The sequence below is a fragment of the Venustampulla echinocandica genome, assembly GCF_003357145.1.
Source record: "Venustampulla echinocandica strain BP 5553 chromosome Unknown scaffold_7, whole genome shotgun sequence".
Taxonomy (NCBI): domain Eukaryota; kingdom Fungi; phylum Ascomycota; class Leotiomycetes; order Helotiales; family Pleuroascaceae; genus Venustampulla; species Venustampulla echinocandica.
Window position 1 is genome coordinate 197,424 of NW_022474212.1, and position 21,590 is coordinate 219,013.

At 48.7% G+C, this 21,590-nt stretch overlaps 5 protein-coding genes across 5 annotated transcripts; 1 reads left to right on the forward strand and 4 right to left on the reverse strand.

Moving 5' to 3' along the window:
* Window positions 1–1,023: 1,023 nt before the first annotated feature.
* BP5553_07998 (putative heat shock protein Hsp88) lies at window positions 1,024–3,555 on the reverse strand (the record flags this gene model as incomplete). Its single annotated transcript, XM_032016621.1, has 5 exons — window positions 1,024–1,329; window positions 1,383–3,249; window positions 3,307–3,338; window positions 3,407–3,474; window positions 3,549–3,555. The coding sequence occupies 5 exons, from the start codon at window positions 3,553–3,555 to the stop codon at window positions 1,024–1,026; spliced, it is 2,280 nt and encodes a 759-aa protein (XP_031866912.1).
* Window positions 3,556–4,537: 982 nt separating this feature from the next.
* Window positions 4,538–7,093, reverse strand: BP5553_07999 (Nucleotide-diphospho-sugar transferase; the record flags this gene model as incomplete). Its single annotated transcript, XM_032016622.1, has 3 exons — window positions 4,538–6,749; window positions 6,814–6,980; window positions 7,055–7,093. The coding sequence occupies 3 exons, from the start codon at window positions 7,091–7,093 to the stop codon at window positions 4,538–4,540; spliced, it is 2,418 nt and encodes an 805-aa protein (XP_031866913.1).
* Window positions 7,094–10,116: 3,023 nt separating this feature from the next.
* Window positions 10,117–14,137, reverse strand: BP5553_08000 (ARM repeat-containing protein; the record flags this gene model as incomplete). The annotated part of the gene is made up of 5 exons (XM_032016623.1): window positions 10,117–10,677; window positions 10,727–11,053; window positions 11,107–13,961; window positions 14,013–14,057; window positions 14,119–14,137. 5 exons carry the CDS (start codon window positions 14,135–14,137, stop codon window positions 10,117–10,119), a joined length of 3,807 nt encoding a protein of 1,268 aa, XP_031866914.1.
* Window positions 14,138–16,395: 2,258 nt separating this feature from the next.
* BP5553_08001 (Nitrate reductase) lies at window positions 16,396–19,162 on the forward strand (the record flags this gene model as incomplete). Its single annotated transcript, XM_032016624.1, has 2 exons — window positions 16,396–18,199; window positions 18,255–19,162. 2 exons carry the CDS (start codon window positions 16,396–16,398, stop codon window positions 19,160–19,162), a joined length of 2,712 nt encoding a protein of 903 aa, XP_031866915.1.
* A 405-nt stretch (window positions 19,163–19,567) lies between these two features.
* BP5553_08002 (uncharacterized protein) lies at window positions 19,568–21,534 on the reverse strand (the record flags this gene model as incomplete). The annotated part of the gene is made up of 3 exons (XM_032016625.1): window positions 19,568–20,090; window positions 20,149–21,276; window positions 21,344–21,534. 3 exons carry the CDS (start codon window positions 21,532–21,534, stop codon window positions 19,568–19,570), a joined length of 1,842 nt encoding a protein of 613 aa, XP_031866916.1.
* Window positions 21,535–21,590: the final 56 nt, after the last annotated feature.

Sequence of the window (21,590 nt, forward strand, 5' to 3'; positions counted from 1 at the left end):
TATATTGAAGAAAGTCCTTTGGAGAAATGAAATGCTCATCCCACCTAATAGAGATCTACTCTAATCATACAAGGGACACTCAGGAACCTTGAGCTGGTTACCCCCCAATATCAGGAATATGACTACCTCCTACTTTCGTCACTTTTCACTTTTCACGTAACACACCACTCATCTACTCGACCGGCCGCCGGAGCATGTTTCTCTTACCACACAAGGTATATTACGAAGCAGCCACTAAAACCCCCAGATATACGCCAACCGCTTCTCCTCCCTAGATGAAGAGAACTTCCTACGTGACATACAAACAAGCATATCTACCCAGACCTAGGCACACTTGGCGGGAGTACGCCTTACTCTAACAGCTCCATTTATAGAGCCAAGTTTTTGGATAGTTGATAGTTCGTACTAGCTAGCTAGGACCTACAGAGATACAGATTTGCGGTATATAGCTTAGGCTTATGAGCGTAGTGGTGGATTAGTGCTGGGAGGGTTATAAGATCAGATACCTTGGGTTGAGTGAAAACGTATCTGAAGGTGACCCTCCCCTACGGTAGAAAATCGTGAGGGTAGGGAAGAAGCCCCCTAGGGGAATGAATGGATTTGGGGTAATATTTGGTATTGCTAAGTCGTTTTGGTGTGTTTAGGGGCGTTTTAGGTCGGGGGATGGTTTAGCATTCTGAGGGTGCTAGGGGAGGTAAATCATGGGGATTTAGTGAGGGTAAGCTAAGGTACGGTCTTTATATTTCGGTGTTGCGTGTTGGACATCTACTAAAAGGGTAGAATCAAGGAGTTGTTGGCATGGCAAGGCAGGTAATCTCAGGATGGGAACTTCAAAGATATGTCTATAATCATGGTACGAAGAACTTTCTTTTCTATGTTCCGCAATCGCCATCTATGTTTAAAGACACGTGAGCCGCGCATTATCTCAAAAGAAACATCTGCTCAATGTAGACAGATACCATCCCTTCCCGCCTTTCCATCGTCATCAAAAATCATTATCATGCGCTTTCATTCCCAGGGTTATCACTTCGACTCGTCAGCCGGCTCCATGATCTCATCCGGCTTAGTGGTTTCTTCAGCGTCCACCATCTCCTCGTCTTTGCCGCCTTTTGTCGCAGCCTCCTGTGCCATGGCAGCTTTCCTAGCCGCCTCGGCCATCTCGCGCTTTCTTTGGATCTCGGCTTCTTCAGCTGCCCGTATCGCGGCACGTTCTGCCTCTACTTTGTCAAAGTAACGTTGGACGATGGGTCCAGCAACGGCGCGGATCTCATCCATCTTGGCAACATAGATGGCCTTTGTAGTATCCTCGCCCTCATCGTAGAGCCAGTCCTATTTCAATGTTAGTAGGTATTTTCACACTTTAAAAAGGCGGAATAAATTACCTCGCTGGTCTCAAGCTTAGCCTTTAACTTGACCTTCTCGTCTTCGCTTGCGAACTCTGAGTATTGATCATCGATCTTGTTTCTCATCTCGTAGATGTAGGTCTCGAGTTCGTTCTTCTTCTCCTCGGTGTCGGCAACAAGCTTGTCCTCCATGACCATGGAGGCTTCTAGCTCGGCATCCTTGTCCTTCAATGACTGATCGAGAGACGAAGTGCCTGCGACAATAGGAAGGTCGCCCTTTCGAACTTGCTTCTTAACTTTGCGGGTCTTGGGCTTCTCATCGGTGTCCATTGCCTTGTGTGATGTTAGTGCATACTCTTCCAGACGTGAACGCTTAACGGGACGCTGGTCTTCGCAAGAAGCTTGGGGTGGGGATTGGGGTGAAGTAAAGCTGGTTCTCACATCTGCGTCCTTCTTATCTCCTTTCTTCTCGCCTTCCTTTTCTTCGGGAATTGGCTCTTCAACCTCCACATCCTCAACGTAGTACCCCTGCTCCACATTCAGGATACCGTGGAGGTTCAGGCGTGCCTTCAATTTGCAGATCATGAAGTCATTGTTGGAATCGGCCTTGACACCCTTGACCGAGAATCGGCCAATCCATGGGTTAATCTTACCCGGTAGCATTTCGGGCTTTGCGTACTTCGCCTCGAGGTTAAATGCCTCCTTGCGGTAGAATGTTAGGATCTTGGTTGATGGCATAACATTGCCCCGGTTGAAAACGGTCAGGTTAGTATCCTCATCGGGAATATCTGGTGACTTCTCCCATGTGAACTCAATGGGATAGTTGACGATATCGTGGATGGCGAAGTCGCGGACGCGGAAGACGGGGGAGAGGATAGCACAGCTGAAGGCACATCCTCGGGCGATGGCCTCATCTTGGTTGAGGGTGAAAGAGAGGGGCTTGCCAAAGAAGTTGTGGATGAGTTCCTTGAGGGCTGGTACACGTGTGCAGCCACCAACAAGCTCGACGATGTCGATGTCATCCTTGGTTAACTTGGCCTCGGCCAAGGCAGTCTCGAGAGGGACGGAAGCACGGTTAAGTAGAGGGGCGACCAGGGCTTCCAATTGCTCGCGCTTCATCACGGTCGAGACATCGATGTCGTTCATTAACGACTCGATGCTAAGAGGGGCTGATTGATTGGCAGATAAGATCTTCTTCAGCTTCTCTGCGGCTGCGGTAACACGGACCATGGCCTTGGGGTTGGTCTTGATGTCAATCTTATATCTCTCCTTGAACTCATGGGCGAAATGGTCCACCAGCGCCTTGTCGAAATCACGTCCACCGAAATGACGATCATATGTGGTAGACTTGATAGTCAGTTCGCCCTTTCTGTACTCCACAATAGAACAAGAGTAATCGCTGTGGCCGATATCGACGAAAGCAACACGTCTTGGCTTTTCCTCTGCGGTTGGGAGATCGGTCTTTGTGATACCATAACCCAGAGCGGCAGCAGTAGTGTCGTTCATCAGGCGAAGGAGCTTGAGTCCGGAAATTTCACAAGCATCCATGAGAGATCTACGCTGGGCGTCGGTAAACCACGCCGGGACGCTCATCACCAGGTCGGAGACTGGGAGTTTTAATTCTGTTGAAGCGGTGGCCTTTACCTTGCCCAAGAACATAGCGATCAGTTGGGTTGCTGTGAATCTCTCCTTCTTGCCCATATATGTAACCTCTGCGCCGACCTGGCCATTGATATCGACGAGGGGTGCTGAAACGAATTGCTGCTCGATCTGCACATCCGGATCACTCAGGCTCCGTCCTGCTAATCGCTTCAAGCATCCGACAGTATTCTTCAGATTGGAGATCTCTTGTGTCTTTGCCGCCTCGCCGAGGTATCGAGACTTGGGGCCGAAGCCGACCAACGATCTAAAAAGAGAATCAGCTTGGTGTTTGGAGAACGGGGTTGGGGATCCGGCGGCTTACGGTGTGGCTCGATTTGAGACTTCATTGGTGATCTGTAAATAAACAATCAGTATACCATAGATACCACATGCCAGAACAACAAATAAAGTATGGCACGTACGACATCAACACCACGATTCCGAGCAACAGCAATAACGGTATTAAGCGATCCGAGGTCAACGCCGACGACTATAAAGCGAGACGTTAGCATATCTCTAAAGAGGCTGCGGGGCAGCGATTGCGATTGTGATAGTGGGACATACCGCTCATGATGGCGGCTCTATTGGTAGTCTTGCGGTGGAGGCTGGGAGATGGGATTAGGGAAAACCCGAAAGTGAAAGATTCTCGGGATGAGGAGACTTTTGAATTGGCGATCCGAGCAAAATCACAACGTGTGCCGTAATGGAGAGGGTAGATGTTTTGCTTGGAAGTCGCAAAGTTGTGCGAAAAAATATCCTGGAGGCCGCACAGCCTGACCTAAGCCAAGGTACGAGTAAGGCACCGCTACGCCTCGCTAGTGGTTCCACCGTCTTCTTCGAAAATCCTGAAGGTTCGAGGTGATTCCGCAGCAAAACAAAACAAAACAAAACATAATGCCAACCTCTGCCAACCCAACGCCAAGCGGGCGCAATAGCGACCACAACGTGTCCGATTAATTACAAGTCACCAGGCAACTATTCTGTCTCTTCTAAAGTCTCTCCCTCTGCAAACACGTCACCAACAGTGGCTTGTCGCTTCGTTTGTTTTCACTGTTGCACACATATTTAATATCACGTGTACGGGCAGTCTTTATCAATCACCTATCTCTAATCAGCACAGCCACTAATGGCAACTGATAGTTGCCATGATGACGCTGGTGGTGGGGCTAAGGAAGTATCGATAAAAGTTAAACAGCAGGAGCTAACCAAAAGCGAAGTCATGATCGTCTATAGCAATATCAACGTCACCTCGTCTTGTATACGGTTAGCGACTTTTTATTACTGTGTAGCTTGGCTCAGCATCGGTATCAGTATCTTTAATTCTCGTTATTCATCCAGATCATTACTTTAACAATTAGCTAGCAACGCAGTATCATAAACCTTCCAAGTGCTGGTATATATCCCCGTCTATAGATAGCCACGAATGACTGGCAACCGTACCGCTTTTTGGCGCAAAGCAAATGCTCCCTACTTTCCCAAACTCCCTGCTCTCCAAATGCAATATCAGATACACACAAACTACAAGATAAGGATTCCATGGTTAAACATTCCTCTCATCTCCATTGAGACTGTCCGCGAAGGTGTTGCGTATATGAAGCCACCCGCGGCTGCTCCTCCAGTTCTATGGCACTCTCGTTTGAATCGGCCCCGGAAGTATTGGCTCGGGCAAGCGGACTTCCCCCACTGCCTCGATTTGTATTATTGGATGCCGTCTGGGGCACCTGAGGAGCAGTTAAAGGTTGTGCTGATGGTCCAGCTTCTGGCGAGCTATAAACATCTGCATCGCTGTAGTTGGCATCGCGTTGCCGCAATTCCGGTCGGTCGTAATAAGACCCAAACGATTCAACAGAATCCTTCCAGTCCTCCCTGGGATCTGCTTCTGAAATTTCATAGACCTTGCCTCGGGGAGGGCCGCTCATATAAGCGCCTCCTGCCGCCTTCTGGGTCGCTTGAGCCATTGCATACTTCTTTTTATCTTCGTCTCCCATAATGCTCTCCACACGTCGAGGCATATATACTGAGCTGTTGTTGGTCGGTAGCGAGAAGCCACTATCGAAGGAGCCCCGTGAATGTGCTGGAGGTCGCCACTGACTAGATGAGCCAAAACCTCCAAACTCCGTACTCCCAATAGATTCATTGTCCTGATGGTACCACCCACCTGGAAGCCTCTCGGGTGCCGTGAATCGGCCCTCGATCTGCTCAGGAGGCATTAGAGGTACACCAGTGCGGACCATACGATTCTTTTGAGCCTCGGCCGCCGGCTTGAAGGTTTCTGGGACAACGTTGAGCTCATCTCCCTCGGCAACAGCCTTCTCAATAACCTGCTGGGGTGTCATGCTTGAGTCAGCAGCACCTGCATCTGCTCGAGGGCCTCCCCATGTTCTCTGGCCGGCGGTGAAGATGCCATATACCATATAGTACCAATTGAAGAAGGGGTTGATAATGAACATAAGGGGATATAACCAGATCTTGAAGCGCCTCAGTTTTGCACCAAAGTAGATCATCATGACCCAGTTAAGTCCGAGCGAAATCCCAATAAACCCAACTGGAAGATCCTGGACTTTCTTTGAGGTGGAGATAATGGATATTATCATTATGAAAAATAGGAGTGCGGTCGTCCGAATGGTGTTTTGCATGAATCTGACCACAGCTAAGACTGGGTATCTCTTCCAAATTCGAATATCCGTCAACATACAGACTTCATTTGTGATAAAGCCTAAGAACCATCGTCGCCGCTGCTTGATGAGGGATCGATATGTTTGGACTGCTTCTGTTTTGCAAAAAGCAGAAGTGCACATTTGAATCTGATAGCGCTTCTTTGCACCAATCATGAATAGATGAGTAAGCCATCTATCCTCCCCTAAATGGCATTTTCCGTAATCGAAGAGATCCTCACATTGCTCTGCTTTATCAGCGAAGTAGTACTTGGCCATTCTTCTGAAGGCGGAAAATCGAAGCATCGTGAGCGCTCCAGGTAAGCAAGTCACAGCCCCGCATCCGGATTCAACTGTGCGCTCGAAAAGCTGACCGTGGATATACTCCATGTCCTGAAGGAGGGTAATAAGACTGTGTTTCTTGGTCGTCGAGGTGATGACGCCGGTCATTGCCAACATATCTCTGGAGTTGCCCGGGCTGAGTTCCATATCGTACACGAAATTCTGGAGGCATACGCGGTCCAAGATACAATCCGAGTCAATGAAGAGAATGAAGAGGTTATCATTTCTTTTCAGATACTCTGTATAGACCTTGTCGATAAGCTTGAAAGTAGCTTTCTGGCAGTGCCTCTTCCCCCCATGCGGAAACCGGGATACTGTGATACGGGCAGTCCGGTATGTTACGTCGATACTCTTGGGGTAGGTATCAAGAGATAATGGCACGCCCAGTTTCTCGATAGTCTTGAGGTATAATTCGTCCTCTTGATCACCGTCGAATGAAAGAAATACGTGGATGCAAGATGGAGGATAATCGCAGTCCACCACGGAGTCAATTGCAGTTACCAGGGTATCGGGATCTTCCTTGTAACAGGGCATGACAATAACCACTTTTGGCGCCGAGTGCTCATCTAAGACCTGTTTTATGCGCTTGGTTCGACCAAGGGAGTTGGTAACAATTTGATAAACGCAGAGGAGCCAAGGGATCGTCAGCAGAGCTGCAAAGCTCCAGAAGCCGAACCATTGAAGGACGGTGACTAGTGAAAGCGGGAAGTATTGAGTTATATGGCTTGGTAGCGGAAGGGTGACAACCATGATGGGTAGGAATATGCACCTATACGTATTGCTTAGCCCTCGCATCTAGTTTTATATTCGGCGGGAAAACAGGAATAACATACCTCAAGAGACTGAAAACGGTACCGACGACCACGGCTAGGACTTTTACAGACCAGTGTTCAGCTTTGCTGTAAACCTTAACTAGGCAATATATGAATGCCGCAAGCCAAAGGAACCATTCGAGGAAAGCTGCAATCATTACCGAGCCTACGACGCTCGTATAAACAATCTGCAATCGATATCTGGTTAGCACTTTTCCATAATATAAGTGTCGAAACACCAAATAATAACACATCAACTCACATCTTTGACCGGCCATGGCGACGTATCGTACTGGGTCATCTTGGGTGACGGATACCGGCGAAAATCAAGGAGAGTCGTTACGATTGTAACGCGCAGAGTGTTTCATAAAAATTGTCCGGACTCCTTTGAAGGCCTTCGGCTTGGCGGGTTGCAATGACTGCAGGATCCCGAGACAAGGCCCAGCTAGTAGAAGCGTGGCTGCAGATTCCGATGGATATGAGGAAAGTGGTTGTTGATATTCCCCGGGGCTACCAGAGATTTGAGAGATCCGGGGAAGATTCCTATTCATAAGGATCTCAGCAAAGGAGGTTAGTCATTTCACCATTTGTTTCTGGATTTGTTTGGCGAGTTGGGTTTAACTGTGATTGTGTTGGTTGATGCGTAACGAGGTGTATTTCTGGAAATCGTGACCTAAGCGGGCAGTGCGTCCTGCAGCGAATTTACCCGTCCCGGTGGTTGGAATATGCGTTATCGAAGGCGACGACGATCGAATGCCTTAGGTCTGAGCTGATGAGCAGGGTGAGGCTCAAAGGCAAAATCAGAGGTGCGACGGCGAGCTGCAGGATCCGTATTTTCGTGGCGGTTGCAGTTCTAGTATCTCCGTCCAGGTCGATGTAGGACCAAGAGATTTCCGGCAACAACGGCGACGAGGTGAATGCAGAGAGAGGGCTCGTGAATGAGAAAAGAGGTTTCACTAGAAGCAATGGATTTCAAGGGCAGGTCACATGTTGGACAGCATGACCTTCAGAGGAGAGATTTGAATAAGGCCGGTGCTGTGTATATGACATGCAACGCAACGCAAGCTTTCGGAGATCAAGCAGGCCGAACCACGATTATAACAAAGGCCGGGGAACGGCAATAGAGAAGTAGAGGATGGATCTGATGAATGAATGAGATTAAGAGGAGGATGAAGAGCAGGAGCCACAACAGGAGCAAGAGCAAAAGCAGAATCAAGAGCTGGAAGCGAGATGCAAGACATTTTGAGGAAGTATCAGGCTGCCCTAGCTCGGAAGGGTCAGAGATATTCTATTCACGATGTTCCGGCCTGTGAGGTGGGGTCACGGTCAAGGTAAGGTTGGGGTTGTGGTTGGGAGCGCCTAGAGTTAGAGGGTATATGTAACATGCTAAGTTACGTATCGTGCATGTGTCTGAGGACCGATCGATGTGCGTCGTCGATACTTACGGGCCACTTGCCACCTGGGACCCTATAGAGCCTAATAGCTGCAGACGCCACTGTCGGCTGCCTCGTAGAACACCACCATTAAGAAGATCTCCAGGTATTAAGTTGTCTCTGCCTCTTGCGCTCTTGGCCTCTTAACCTCTCTTCTTCTCGCTTCTTTTGCCCCTAGGAAAGAACCAAGTAACACATCATTATTCCACTCGTCGCCAAGCTCTCTGCCCACCAAATCGGTGCTGTACCAGTATCCGTCAATACGGAGAGGCGACGCAGACATGGCAAACGTCTTACAGGAACTAAGTATGTACATACAGGTATTAACAATCTCGTACTTGGGTCCTAGCTAGGTACAACCTTGGATTCTCTGTACATTGTACATTAGCTAGAAATATTTTTGGCATTGCGGCATTTTCACAAAAATAAGACGATACAGGTACTCATCTCCGGGGTTGAAGAACACACGCACTGTCCTGTTCCAACTGAATCCGGGGGGGCAACATGTCGTTCCTTTTCCCACCACCTTATTTGGTACGGAGTATAGGAAGAGGAGAAAACGCCCTCGGCACAACCCACTGTCCAGTACCTACATGTGCTCCTGCGTCTCCTGCATCCCAACCCGAAGCACAGCACAGCCTCACCCCCCTTGCTGAACCAGCGGCTCGCTGTGTTGTATGTATATTATTATTACTGTTTCCGAACCCCCGAAGTTACACAGGGAAGTATCTAAGTAAGATACCAACAAGTCCAGCCTCTGTCCCGATCCTGCAGACATGTCGGCCCAGTCCCAACGGGTACAGGTCCAGTTATTGTGAAACCAGAATCCAGAAAAGCTTTCACCAGGCAAAATGTCGGAAGTTCATGACGTACGAGGTACGAACCAATCAACCAACGTGGCGCCCGGGGCCAAGACACCCTCGTATGTGTGTTGTATTTTTAGCAACTCAGACTAGATTTGCGTATACGAAGTACTTGGTACGTGGTACAGTACAGCTGTGCTCCGTCGTGCGATATCGTTTTTTCCTTCCTTTTTTTCCTCTTCCAGATCCCCACCCTAAGTAATTAATTGGATTGCTAGAGGCGAGTATGTGTTATAGCCAATGGAAATCGAACTTCTGTGCCAATGATATTTTATGTGTTTGCGATGCAGGGGTGATCCCCATTCTTCAAATCCAGTGAATATCCCCTTTCGGTACTACATAAGGTATGCTTTTTGTATTCATACCTACTGTTACAGTCGGATTCTAGAGGCGCATGGAGGAGAAAAGAAAGAAAATAACATAACCGCAGCGAATTTCGAGTGTTACAGGTCCCGCGCAGAATTTATTTGGCTATCAGCGAGCGAGATACTAGGTAGGTATTGAATGAATAAATGAATGACTTGAGTAAGTGCGCAGTACAGCAATTTTTTTCGTATTTTCGACAAATTCCTCCACTTCCTCCTGATTTGACGAACCATTGCCCCTCTCAACTGGGCATGCTATCAACTCTCTACACCACATGTGCATCTGTCAATGGAGGGGGCTAGCAAACCTCAAACTTCCGTCCGGGTAGATCGGCCGTACGTTGGCTACAAAGCGTAGCGTTGGTTGAATACACCGCCGGCCGTGAGGTGAGCAAGTGAGGTTTCTGGATCCCCAGTCGTTCTGAGGAGGTTCGTGGGACGGGGGATGGATGAGTCGCCATCATCGCTCGAGGTGATTCTCGTCGATATGTGCAGAGAAGAAGTAATAGTCATAAGCGACCAGAGATATCTCGGCCGCCATCAAACTAATGTCTCAATCAAGTCCTATTATGCCCACATCGAAGGGGCTATCATCAGCACTCATGTTTTGAATAATCGTACATAATAAGGGCAACTGGAAAATATATGTCGTATCTTGAGCAACTATTTCTCGGCTTCGGCGCTGGCAGATTTTAGAGATGCGTGTGCCTCAAGAATAGCTTTCCTACTGAGTCTGCCTACTGGAGCGGTAGCCTTTGGAGGTCGGGCATCAAGCTGGTTTTCGGTTCCCTTAAGAGATTTAGGTCCAGAGGGAAGATCACGGCCTGTAGTAGTAGTAACAGAGCCGAGCTTGCGTGTCGACCCGCCTCTTTGCATACTAGGGGTTGAATCTGGAAAACGTGAAGAATTGTTTTTGGGGCCATACCAATCGACGTCACTGAGTTGCAACTTTCTCGCGCGCTGGCTACTGCGATTACTACTAGACTTGTCAGGTCTAGAATAATTGGTCGCAGCGGCCTTGTCGAGACCTGCTTTGGTATTGTGAATATTTGGATTCGGAAATAAGGGGGCCATTGGCTGTTCACCATCTTGGTCTTCGCCTTCACGAAGATCGTAGTTTAGAACCAAGTTCTTGATCCTTTGCTGCTCCTCACGTTCGGCCGCCTGTTGAGTCTTCATGGCAACGGCGAAAGTCGAGTCTGAAGGGAGGGCGACAGTCCGGGTCTGATTGAAAGTGAGCAAGAGCTCTCCACAGTAAGGGGCAAAGACAAACCTGTTGGCGATTGCCACGCTTCGTAAGAAGAGAGAATGCCATGGTACCGCCGGCCTGAGTATCTGGAGCGACAGGACTGTCATTCCAGGTCTCGTTTGAGCCCGTCGCATCACGGTCTTTGCGTCTGATTGGAAGTGGGACGTCAAATGTAGATTTGCGTTCGTGCTTTCGGGATTCTAGACTTTCAGCCATCATTTTTGCATACTCACGCTCGAATTCGGCCTCAGCCTCTGGATCAACTTCCTCCTCCTGGCGTGTCACAACAATTGCTTCATCCTCGGAGTCGGTTGCTTGCGGAGATGGGGCTGTGTCGCCGTTTCCATCGGTCTGTTTTCACGGTGAGCACACCTAGCATGGATTGTTATTTGGAGAATACTAACATCTGCTTCTTCGTCGGATTCTGAATCTTCCTCGGCCTCAGCGCCTGCTTCGGCTTCGGCTTCAATCCCTGCCTCCGCTTCACCGTCGCCAATTCCATCATCTGAACTCCCATCACTATCAACCTCATCGGGTTCAATAGTTTTGTCAAGTCCGGCAGTCTTTTGATCCTGGGCCATTGCTAGTTGGAAAGCCCGGCTAGCTTCTTCCAAATTGGAAGCAAGTTTCCACTGAGGTCTTGTCAAGGAAAAGACATCTTGAACGATGAATTCAATATCCATAGGGAGAGTATCCTTGGTGTAAATATAGTACTGGAAGAATGACAAAAAATAGTCAAGCTTTTTGCCAGCAGCTCCACGATTGAAAAAAATGCCACAAGTCTCAAGGAGAGTCGCCACTAAACGGATCCGGAAGAAGTCATCTGGCATGTCAAAGGGATTGATCCGACCTGGTATAGGTGGACCACCATGGCCAAAGGTCATGATTCGATACATGGTATCGAAAATCACAGGATGGTCTACCATACGATAGTTGTACAGTTCGCCAAGATACTTGACCTCCGCGAGACGGCGTTGATTGAACTTGAAGTCGTTTGATTCTAGCCCAAGGGCAATATACTCCACAAGATTGTCGATAATCGCCGTGACGAAATCCTGGTGATACCGGTAAAGCGCACTCACCAGAATCGCAAGCAGATGAATGTTGCCATACTTGACTTTGCCCGGCTTCGAGAATATTTTCTCCAGAATAGCAACCACCTCAGACTCTTCCCAGTGCAATCTGCGGATCTGCTTGAGAATCTTTGTGTAGTTGCGGTTATTCATGTCTAGATAGATCAATTTTCGGATAAACAAGTCAATCGGTGTTCGCTCTTTCTGCTGAATGGCAGCCCTGACTGGGGGGTCGACATAGTAGACAGCATTTTCTATAAGCATCCGTTCCTGTTGGCCGATATGCTGAACTGATTTCTTGCGCTTCAGCGTCTCAAGGAATGAGGTCATTCGTGGCGAAGTTTCAGGGTTTCGGAGTAGATATCGACCGCAATTTTCGAGCAAATTGCAGATGATCTCAATATTCATTCGGGAGAAATCGTCCAGGCTGACCTTCAAGCAGTGGAAAATGACATGCTCAGGAACGACGCCAAATTTTGTTAACTCAGCAAGATAGCGAATATTTCCCAATCGAGCTTGACCTAGAAATTCCTTCTCCTTGCGTCTTTGGAGACTACGAAACTCTTGATCGAGGTGATCGACCAGGCCTTTAGGAATATCCGGCATGTATTTTCCAAGTGTGGCGACGAGTCGAGAATAGGAAGGGAGAAGATCACTGCGACCCTTGGGTATCTCCTGGACTGCTTTGATCAAGCGGTTTCGAGACGCTTTGGAGTTAACAAAGCAAAAGTCGATTGCAGCCTGGTCAATCAATTCTTTATTGGTGAGTTCCGGAAGTCGCGCCAATAAAGCATCAACCTGGGCACCGATGGTCCTATTAGCGATGGATGTGGACTGGTCGTCTTCAGTTGTCTTGGGTGTTGAAACTCCGGCTTCGGTTGTAGTGGATTCTGCAGTATCTGCTTTCTTCCCAACCTTGTCGTCGCCGTCTGCCTTCTTCTTCTTCCCATCTTCGAGTAGCATGCCAGGAACCTTGCCTTTGAGATCCACAAGATTTTCGTAGAATCTTCTCTCATCCTCATCTTCCCAGATGCCAGCGCCATCGCCTTCACCACGCAGGTATTCTCCAGTCTTCACCAGCCCGATGCCCCCATTCCCGGTGACCGAACTATCCTCGGAGTCCTTCAGGTTAGGCATTTCACCACCAATAGCATCCGCGAGGACCTGGGCGTTCGATACCAGTCGCTCATGGGCCTTGACGGCTTTCTCGTAGCTTGCTTGTCTATCCTCAAATACTTGGCCGGACTTGACGTAAGCCTCTGCATCTTTTCGGGCTTGTTTGCTGATCCCCTTCTGGTCACGGATGAGGTGGGCTTTGACATCCTCGAAATATCGGTTGAGAATGTTACGGAATCTCTCCTGAAGCTCAGGAGATGCAAGAGGTGGGTCTTCAACAAGATTGCTAGGCGGGGCCATTTCCACGGGAGAACCATCGTCTGCGTCTTCTTCTACTGCACCTTCGGTAATGATTGTAGCGCCATCTTCTTCAACAGTCTTGCGACCTTCGCTGCCGGCTTCTTTGACACCTAGTATATCCCAGCCAAAAGCCTTCACGAAGATGACAAGCAATGGTAAATTGGCGTGCTCCCTATCGTGGCCCAACAGATCCTTGAGGACTTCTAGGGGAAAAGGTTCAGCGCCTCCCCCTTTGGCAACCCCGTTGGTCTTCGATTTGGCATCCGGCGCTTTAACAGACGAGGCTAAAAGGGGTTCCTTACCCCGAGAGACATCGTCTGGGCGGCTAACATCATCTAGAGTTCTCAAAACCCCCACGAGCCAAAGCTCGGTAACAACTCTTAGAAGCACTCTCTGACGAGTGATCCGTTCTTTTTCTTCTTTCTCTCTAACATCCGCGGCAAGAGTCTTCAATAAGGATTTTTCCGGTGTCGCTAGTCCTTTGCCGACAAGCCATCCGAGATACTCTGTAAATTCTACGGGTCCAAAGCGCTGATGTAAGGCGCTGACAATTTCCACCCCAGCCTCGATTTCACCGGGCGACTTCAACCTACACAACCCTTCGTAGCATGCTGATATAATTTCTGATAGGTATTTGTGTAGGCTTAGCGTTCGAATTTCTTGTAGGAAGGTAGCGAGCGTAGCGGCAGAAATTGCGGTTCGGAGGCGCTTTATAAAGGCGGTATTCTTCTTGAGAGAGGAGTCCAGGCTTTTGTTGACTTGATAGATATCTTCTCATTGTGTCAGAATCATGGCATCCCTCGCCGGGCGGAATCACGGACCTTTTTCTCCATCCCACGCCCTGCTGTTCAATTCGCGCAATTCGCCTAGGTGACATCAGCACTGGGTTGCGGAGATCGGGAGATGGAGACATTGCGCGGTACTCACGCTTCCTGTTTCGATCCATGGGGTCCAGACGGAGCCTACACAGGCTGGCTCGCGTGTACCAAGGGACTTCCGTGCGTTGTAAATATCCCTGTGCCCCCACATTCGTGATTCCTAGGGACGCATCAAGGTCCGATGAAAATATGATCCGGCAGAGGCAATGAAATGCATCTGAATGGGCGGGAGCGGAGCAGGAAGGGCGTTGTCGTCCTGGGCGGGTTGCTGTCCGAGAAGCTAGTATGGAAACTGCCGTCCCTTTGCTGCGGTTGCCAAAGTTGGTGCGAAGTATTTGGGAAGTTTTATGTTTCTGGAGGGAGAGCTCTATCGATTAGGGTCGGGATCGCGTCTAATAGCCGCGGCCGCCGGCTAACCAGATTTGGCGCTGGCGTTGGGTTGGCGTGTATTTTGTAGAGGATGGTGTGGCTCCTGGTCATGTTTTCCCTTTCTGTTGTCGCAAGTCGTGTTATTATTATCCACAATCACAGCCGCCTTTCACTTCACTGCGTGCGTCATTACAACGGCACCATACAGTATACAACATACATCATTTATCATTTATTTATCTCTCATCCACCATTTTATCATTCACCATTCGCCATGCTATGTGACGCCAGTTTTACTTGACCATCACCAAAACACTGTGAAGGCGGTACTTTGGCCGGCTAACACCAAAAAGCTTGTCTCTCGTCACCCCTCACCACTGCGTCCGATGAGCGAATCAGGATCAACATCTATGACCGATATAATAAAGTGCACATCTTTCATCTTCATCTTCATCTTCAATTGCCTGCCTATCCATTCTTACCTATACAATAACCTCCTCCTACCCTCCACCCCCGCACCAAGTTGGGTTCTATTATAATTCCTCCCCAGACTCCTCGCGCAACACAACAGAAATATGCTCATCCACAGCCGGAATTCCATCGCCAATCCAGGCCAAAAAGCCAGAACTGCCGAAAAGAACACCCCCACGCCTTTTCGAAGCACTGCCTTCAGAATGGACAGAGATTTTCCAACGTGCTTCTCCGAACTATAATGATGATGAACACAGTTCACCAGAGAACAGAGCGATCCCGTATCTGTCAATCTCCGGGGAACATCTTGGGAACATTCCCGCATTTTACCCACCGGCGACAGAGACTATTCGATACATCTATCTTATCCACCAAGAGCTACCATTTTTCCGTGGAGAAGGTCTCGGACTACAATCAAGCGGTCTTTCCAAAGTCATGAATGACATGTTCAATTCTCGTGATGTCTTCTTTCTCGACTTTGTATCTTTCCAACCTAAGTCTTGTCTTGGGCAACTTATTTGGCTATGATACGTTCTTAGGTACCAACTGAAGTTCTGGCTTATTGTGCTGTGCCCTGCTACATAACGTTAGACAGTCCGCTGGAGGTGCTGTCACATATTTCAAGGCATTATGGATGACGGACTGTCAGCCCGAAGTTTTCGCGATAACAAGTGAGTCGTGTTCGTTTCGGGAATCCAGATCCTCGTGGCCAGGACGGGTATGATATGCATGGTTTCTATCTACCTGAAGCCATAGATAGATCACGCCCCCGCTGTTCCCCCGCGATTTTCCGGCAGTGAACGCGATAAGTCGATATTCGCATCGCAAAGTCTGAGGATTTCTTCTGCGCTATTGGTGTAGCTCTGGCCCGGCCGTAAGATATCGGAGGAGTCAAATTGCAGGGTCCAGCGGCCTCGCTTGATCGATATCAGCCAACCAGCGCTGCACAATTCCTTATCAGTTCGAGCCTCTCCTTCCGGCCAAGCACCACTGCTCAACCAGTCTATCTTGCAAAGATTTGCTCTCGAAATCCGCGGAAGTGTCTGAATGCTGTGATGCAGGTCCAATGGCAGTAGTACTGTGCAAGTATCGTAATATCCCACATTCTTATCTCGAAACATCAGCCAGAATACACCCTTCCGCAAATAATCATCAGCGACGGTCTCCAGGATGCCCGGGCAATCTGGTCGATGAAGGATTCTCCGCGGTGGGTGTTTATCACTAGAGAGTATAGTATGGTAGTAAACCGCTCAAGCTACCGCCGGCCTTCTTCTAGGCTCGTTTCTTTGCCTTCTCAGCGTGATCAGGGCCCATTTCATGATCCTATCTCTTTCTCCTTGATTATTCTACATTTCTCTTCTTTAACTACTGGCGAAATATACACCATACCTTGATCCAGCCATATGATTTGCATGGGACCAAATCTGGCCCATACCCTGCAGCATATTGCCGTTCATCTAGCGCCGCCCTTTAGGTAGCATGAGCCATGTCTACCGATACTTTGTCTGACTTGCCTCGACCTTCCCAAGGAAACAGAAAAGCATCTGGAACTCTGTACGGAGTTGCCCCAGTCCACTTACCCCCCTCTCCACCAGAGTCAATCTATGTCGGCAGCGATGAATCCGACCGGTCAAATCCAATCTCGAGACGGGCCAGCAATGCTCGATTACACCACCGATATCCACTACCTCCGCCATCAACCCCGCCTACTGAAATTCTGAAGGAGGACCTTAAGACGCCCGACCGCCATGTCCCGAGAGACCCTCGACTCATACGATTAACCGGAATCCACCCTTTTAACGTCGAACCCCCTTTGAGCAACCTTTACGATGAGGGCTACCTCACTTCTCCGGAACTTTTCTACGTTCGGAACCATGGTGCTGTCCCAGAAGTTGACGACGCCACAATCCTAGACTGGGAATTTTCGATAGAGGGGTTACTCGAGAAACCAATGACTTTGACCTTGAAACAACTTATCGACGAGTATGAGCAGGTCACTGTGCCTATTACCCTTGTCTGTGCCGGGAACCGTCGAAAGGAGCAGAACCAGGTTCGAAAGTCAAAAGGCTTTTCATGGGGAGCTGCTGGTGTCTCCACGGCGCTTTGGACTGGTGTTGCACTCAGCGACGTGATTAGAAGGGCAGCCCCAAAGCGTGGAGCGAAATATGTATGCATGGAAGGTGCCGACAAACTCCCAAATGGCTACTACGGCACATCGGTAAAGCTGAACTGGGCGATGGATCCAAACAGGGGGATAATACTTGCGTACAAAATGAATGGAGAGCTGCTTCGACCTGATCACGGAAAACCGCTACGGGTCGTCGTCCCAGGACAAATTGGAGGCCGTAGTGTCAAATGGTTAAAGAAGCTTACCCTCACCGCCGCACCTAGCGATAACTGGTACCATATTTATGACAACCGAGTTCTGCCCACAATGATCAGCCCGGAGCAAAGCGCCAATGAGCCCAAATGGTGGACGGATGAGCGGTATGCAATTTACGACCTCAGCACCAACAGTGCCACGGCGTATCCTGCACACGAGGAAAAGCTATGTTTGATAAATGCCACAGGCACCTATCGAGCAAAGGGGTATGCTTATGGCGGCGGTGGAAGGAGAGTGACGAGGGTTGAGGTAACTCTGGATAAAGGAATGTCATGGGTATTGGCGGATATCAGATATCACGAAGACGATTACCGAGACAATTCCGAAGAAAACGAAATGCTCTTCGGCGGCAAAATCGATATGGGATGGCGAGAAACTTGCTTTACATGGTGTTTCTGGGAAGTCGAATTGAAGATTGAGGACATGGCGATCTCATCTGATATCATGGTGAGGGCGATGGATGAAAGCATGAATGTACAGCCTCGAGATATGTACTGGAGCGTCCTGGGGATGATGAACAACCCCTGGTATCGGGTCACTATTACCAAGGAGGGCGACTACATTGTGTTCGAACATCCGACTCAACCAGCTTTGATACCAGGAGGATGGATGCAAAAGGTCAAGGATAAGGGTGGAAACCTCGCAAATGGTTTCTGGGGCGAGAATATGGGTACCCAGGCAGAAGAAGTCGTTGAGGTGAAAACCGAGATTAAGATGACCGACGATGGGGTTGCAAAGATCATAACGATCGATGAACTACGGAAACATAGTGACGAACAAAGCCCTTGGTTCGTTGTAAATGGACAAGTCTATGATGGCACTGCATTTCTCGAAGGCCATCCTGGGGGGGCAACAAGTATCACCGGCGCGGCGGGGCAGGATGCTACTGATGAGTTCATGGCGATCCGTAAGTTTCGGTTTGCGATCCCTATGACCTATTAGGCACACCTAACAATACATAGACTCGGAAACGGCCAAGGGAATGATGCCAGCCTACCATATCGGCTCCCTGGATGAAGCATCCCGTGCCATCCTCGCAGCTGGCGAAGGTGCTCCCTCCGAAACCACAGACGAACGCCCTATCTTCCTCCAACCTAAAACCTGGACAAAGGCCATTCTCTCCTCCAAGAAGATTATCTCCTCTGATACACGGATCTTCTCCTTCACCCTGGAACATCCAGGTCAAACAACCGGCCTCCCAGTCGGGCAACATCTCATGATCCGCCTCCGCGACCCGGTAACGAGAGAGGCAATCATTCGCGCATATACCCCCATCTCGGAAGGTACCGAAAATGGTATCTTAAACGTATTAATAAAGGTTTATTTCGATACGAAAGAGCATGTTGGTGGGAAAATGACCAAGGCACTCGACGCCATCCCGATTGGCCATTTCGCAGACTTCAAAGGTCCTATCGGAAAATTCGAGTATCTTGGTCGAGGAAAATGTACAGTGGGAGGGCAGGAGAGGTTCGTGAAAAGATTTATTATGATTTGCGCCGGTAGTGGCATCACCCCTGTTTTCCAAGTTTTAAGAGCGGTGCTATCGGATCCGCTGGATCAGACAAGGTGTCTTGTACTTGATAGTAACCGCCGCGAGGAAGACATTTTGTGCAAGGAGGAGATTGATGGCCTAGTCAAGGGCAGGGAAGATAGGTGTAGGCTTCTATACGCGCTTACGCAGCCTGAAGATGGGTGGTCGGGTATTAAAGGAAGAATTGGAAAAGAGTTGTTAGAGAAAGAGGTGGGGAATTGTGCGGCGAAGGATGGGAAGGATATGGTGTTAATTTGTGGGCCAGGGCCGCTGGAAAAGAGTGTTCATGAAATTTTGAATACGATGGGTTGGATGGATCAGGATTTGCTTTTCTTTTAGGCAGGAATGGAAAAATTCTTTTCATTTTGCAGGAAGCGGGTTTGTTGTGTATGCATCGATGCACATTTGGGCTATGGGTTTTTGTATGTCACTGTTTAAGGCATACCTATAAGTTTTGTGCTACATTGTGGTACAGAATCTTAAAATAGTTGAATTGAAATGAATCATGACTAGACGTTCTACATAGAATCGAGATGGGATTATACCTTATCTACTCGATCTTCGACAGCGCTAAACGCCCAATTCGATACGCATCCGGAATGAATTATAAAATACACTGCTACAGGTCAAATACTCATTCGCTTTTGTATACGAAGTACTTTAGGAAAATATTGATCTCTGCAGCTAGACGACAAGTCACCATAATAATATGTGCAGCCATAGGCAATAAGATAATTAATTTTGTTATCTACCGAAACCAAACCAGCCCTTCTTCTGTTGAGCTTGTTGTTCCCCCTTACTAGCTGGAGCAGGCTCATTCGCCTTGCTTGGGGCCTCAGGTTCGACCTGTCGTCCAGGATACTCGATATAATTCCACGCCGCATCGAAAAACAATGGTTTCACTGGAACTGGCTCCAGTTTCGGTGGGTAGGTGACAAGATTCGCCAAATCTACTTCGCCTTTGGCCGGGTATTCATCTAGGCGCTCCACAAGTGGTTGTCTGGTGGCGCTTTCTTTATTCAGGCCGCTGAGGTTAGAGAGTTCAACCAATGCTCTGTAGCGCTGGACTTCGCCGTCTAGCAGGTCTTTGAGAAATTGGGCTTCCGAAGATGAGATTGAGATATTTGGGGGTGACGAGTCAGAGGTATCCATGGACGAGGAGAGATGCGTATGCGCCGCATTACATTTTTCCGAGGCACGGCAGAGGAGAGCAAGCGCATTTCGGGGATTTGATAGCAACGCGTGAGAACGAGCTATTGTTAAACACCTGTAGAAGCAGCATTAATACATGTGTGTGAGCGGCGAGACAACAGCATCGGACTTACTTAAGGGCTGAGAAATAGTTAGATTTTGCTTCCAATTCCTCTACAAATTCTGAGTCTGCAGCAACACCGGGTAGCTCTTTGATTGATTCAAGACTCTGGAGTATGCCCTCATAAAGCACAGCTTTCTCCCGTAAATGTGCAAGCTTGCGGCCTGTTCCCTCCTCATTTGATTTCTTCTGGTTGGTTTTGTGTTTGCTGGTGGTAGAACTGGCTATTACCGCCCCATCCCGCTCCCCAACAAGGACCCTGTTCCGCCCTATACGCCAACTGATCATATCATAACTGACCGCAGTACGCGTAATTTGTAGACTTTGCAACCGTTTATCTCCTTGGTCAACACCTTCCGCCACTAATTCGTCTATAGCATGTTTTGTCGCATCGACAGCGTCTTGACTCGAGATAAGAACATCATCATAAGCCGAGGCTTTATCTTTGGGTTGCGCAGCACTTGCCGACCCTAATGCTTCCGACAACTTTTTTGTCGCACTGTTCACTGATGCTAGAGCAGTTGCAATTGCAGCGTCTTCTAAATCAACTGTGCGAGATCTCCAGGTGATCGATTTTGGGACAGTTTCTGTATCTGCCGCCTCGGATCGAGCTTTTGTAGGCTGATCATTCAGTACTTCAGGATCCAATTTCTCGACTTGAGAGACCAACTCGGCATCCGAGCGAGGGAAAAATTTCCGAGCTATAACCGGTGCAGCTACTGTCCGTGGTATCCTCAACTGATATGCTCCATATCGTATACTGACATCAACTGGATCTGAAAGTAGATCTTTAAATATGTCCGATTTTGTGGCTGTAGCGAGTGCGCTATATATGATTCGAGCTTCCGAGTAACTCGTCACACAGGCTTTCCAGCTTTGCTTCTCGAATTCCATAGCCCCAGCGAGGGAAGAGGCATATGCACGTGCTTCGAGCACATCCCCATTACTCGCACCTGTTGTCGCCCGATCCTCTAGAAGTTGGAATAAATTATTCGCATAGACGGTAGCTTTATGAAGACGGGATATAATGTGTGATCGAGTCGATCCAGTTATCCCTTTCGTTTCGGTGGAGTGCGTCTCCCGCATCGACATGGCATTTGCCCATGCTCGTTCTGCGGTGAGTAGGAGAAGCTGGACAAACCTGTGGAACGCAGGTTAGCATAGAGTCAGGAGAGCCAGAGCTATTATTAAAAGCCAAATTGACTTACTCGTGATTGCGAGCAACATCTTCTTTTGTCACCGGGACATTGCTTGTGTGTTTCGCCCGCGGCTTTGCTGCAATACCTAATTTTCTACGGAGATTGTGGATGCGGTTTGATAGCTGTGATCGGTACGTCGCATAGTCTCCATAGAGCTTCGCCTTGTCGCGCCCATCGACAACAAACTTAGTGATTTCCATGACTTTGGATATCGTTGAATATCTCACAAGCCCCCGTTGCAAGATCTCCAAGGTAA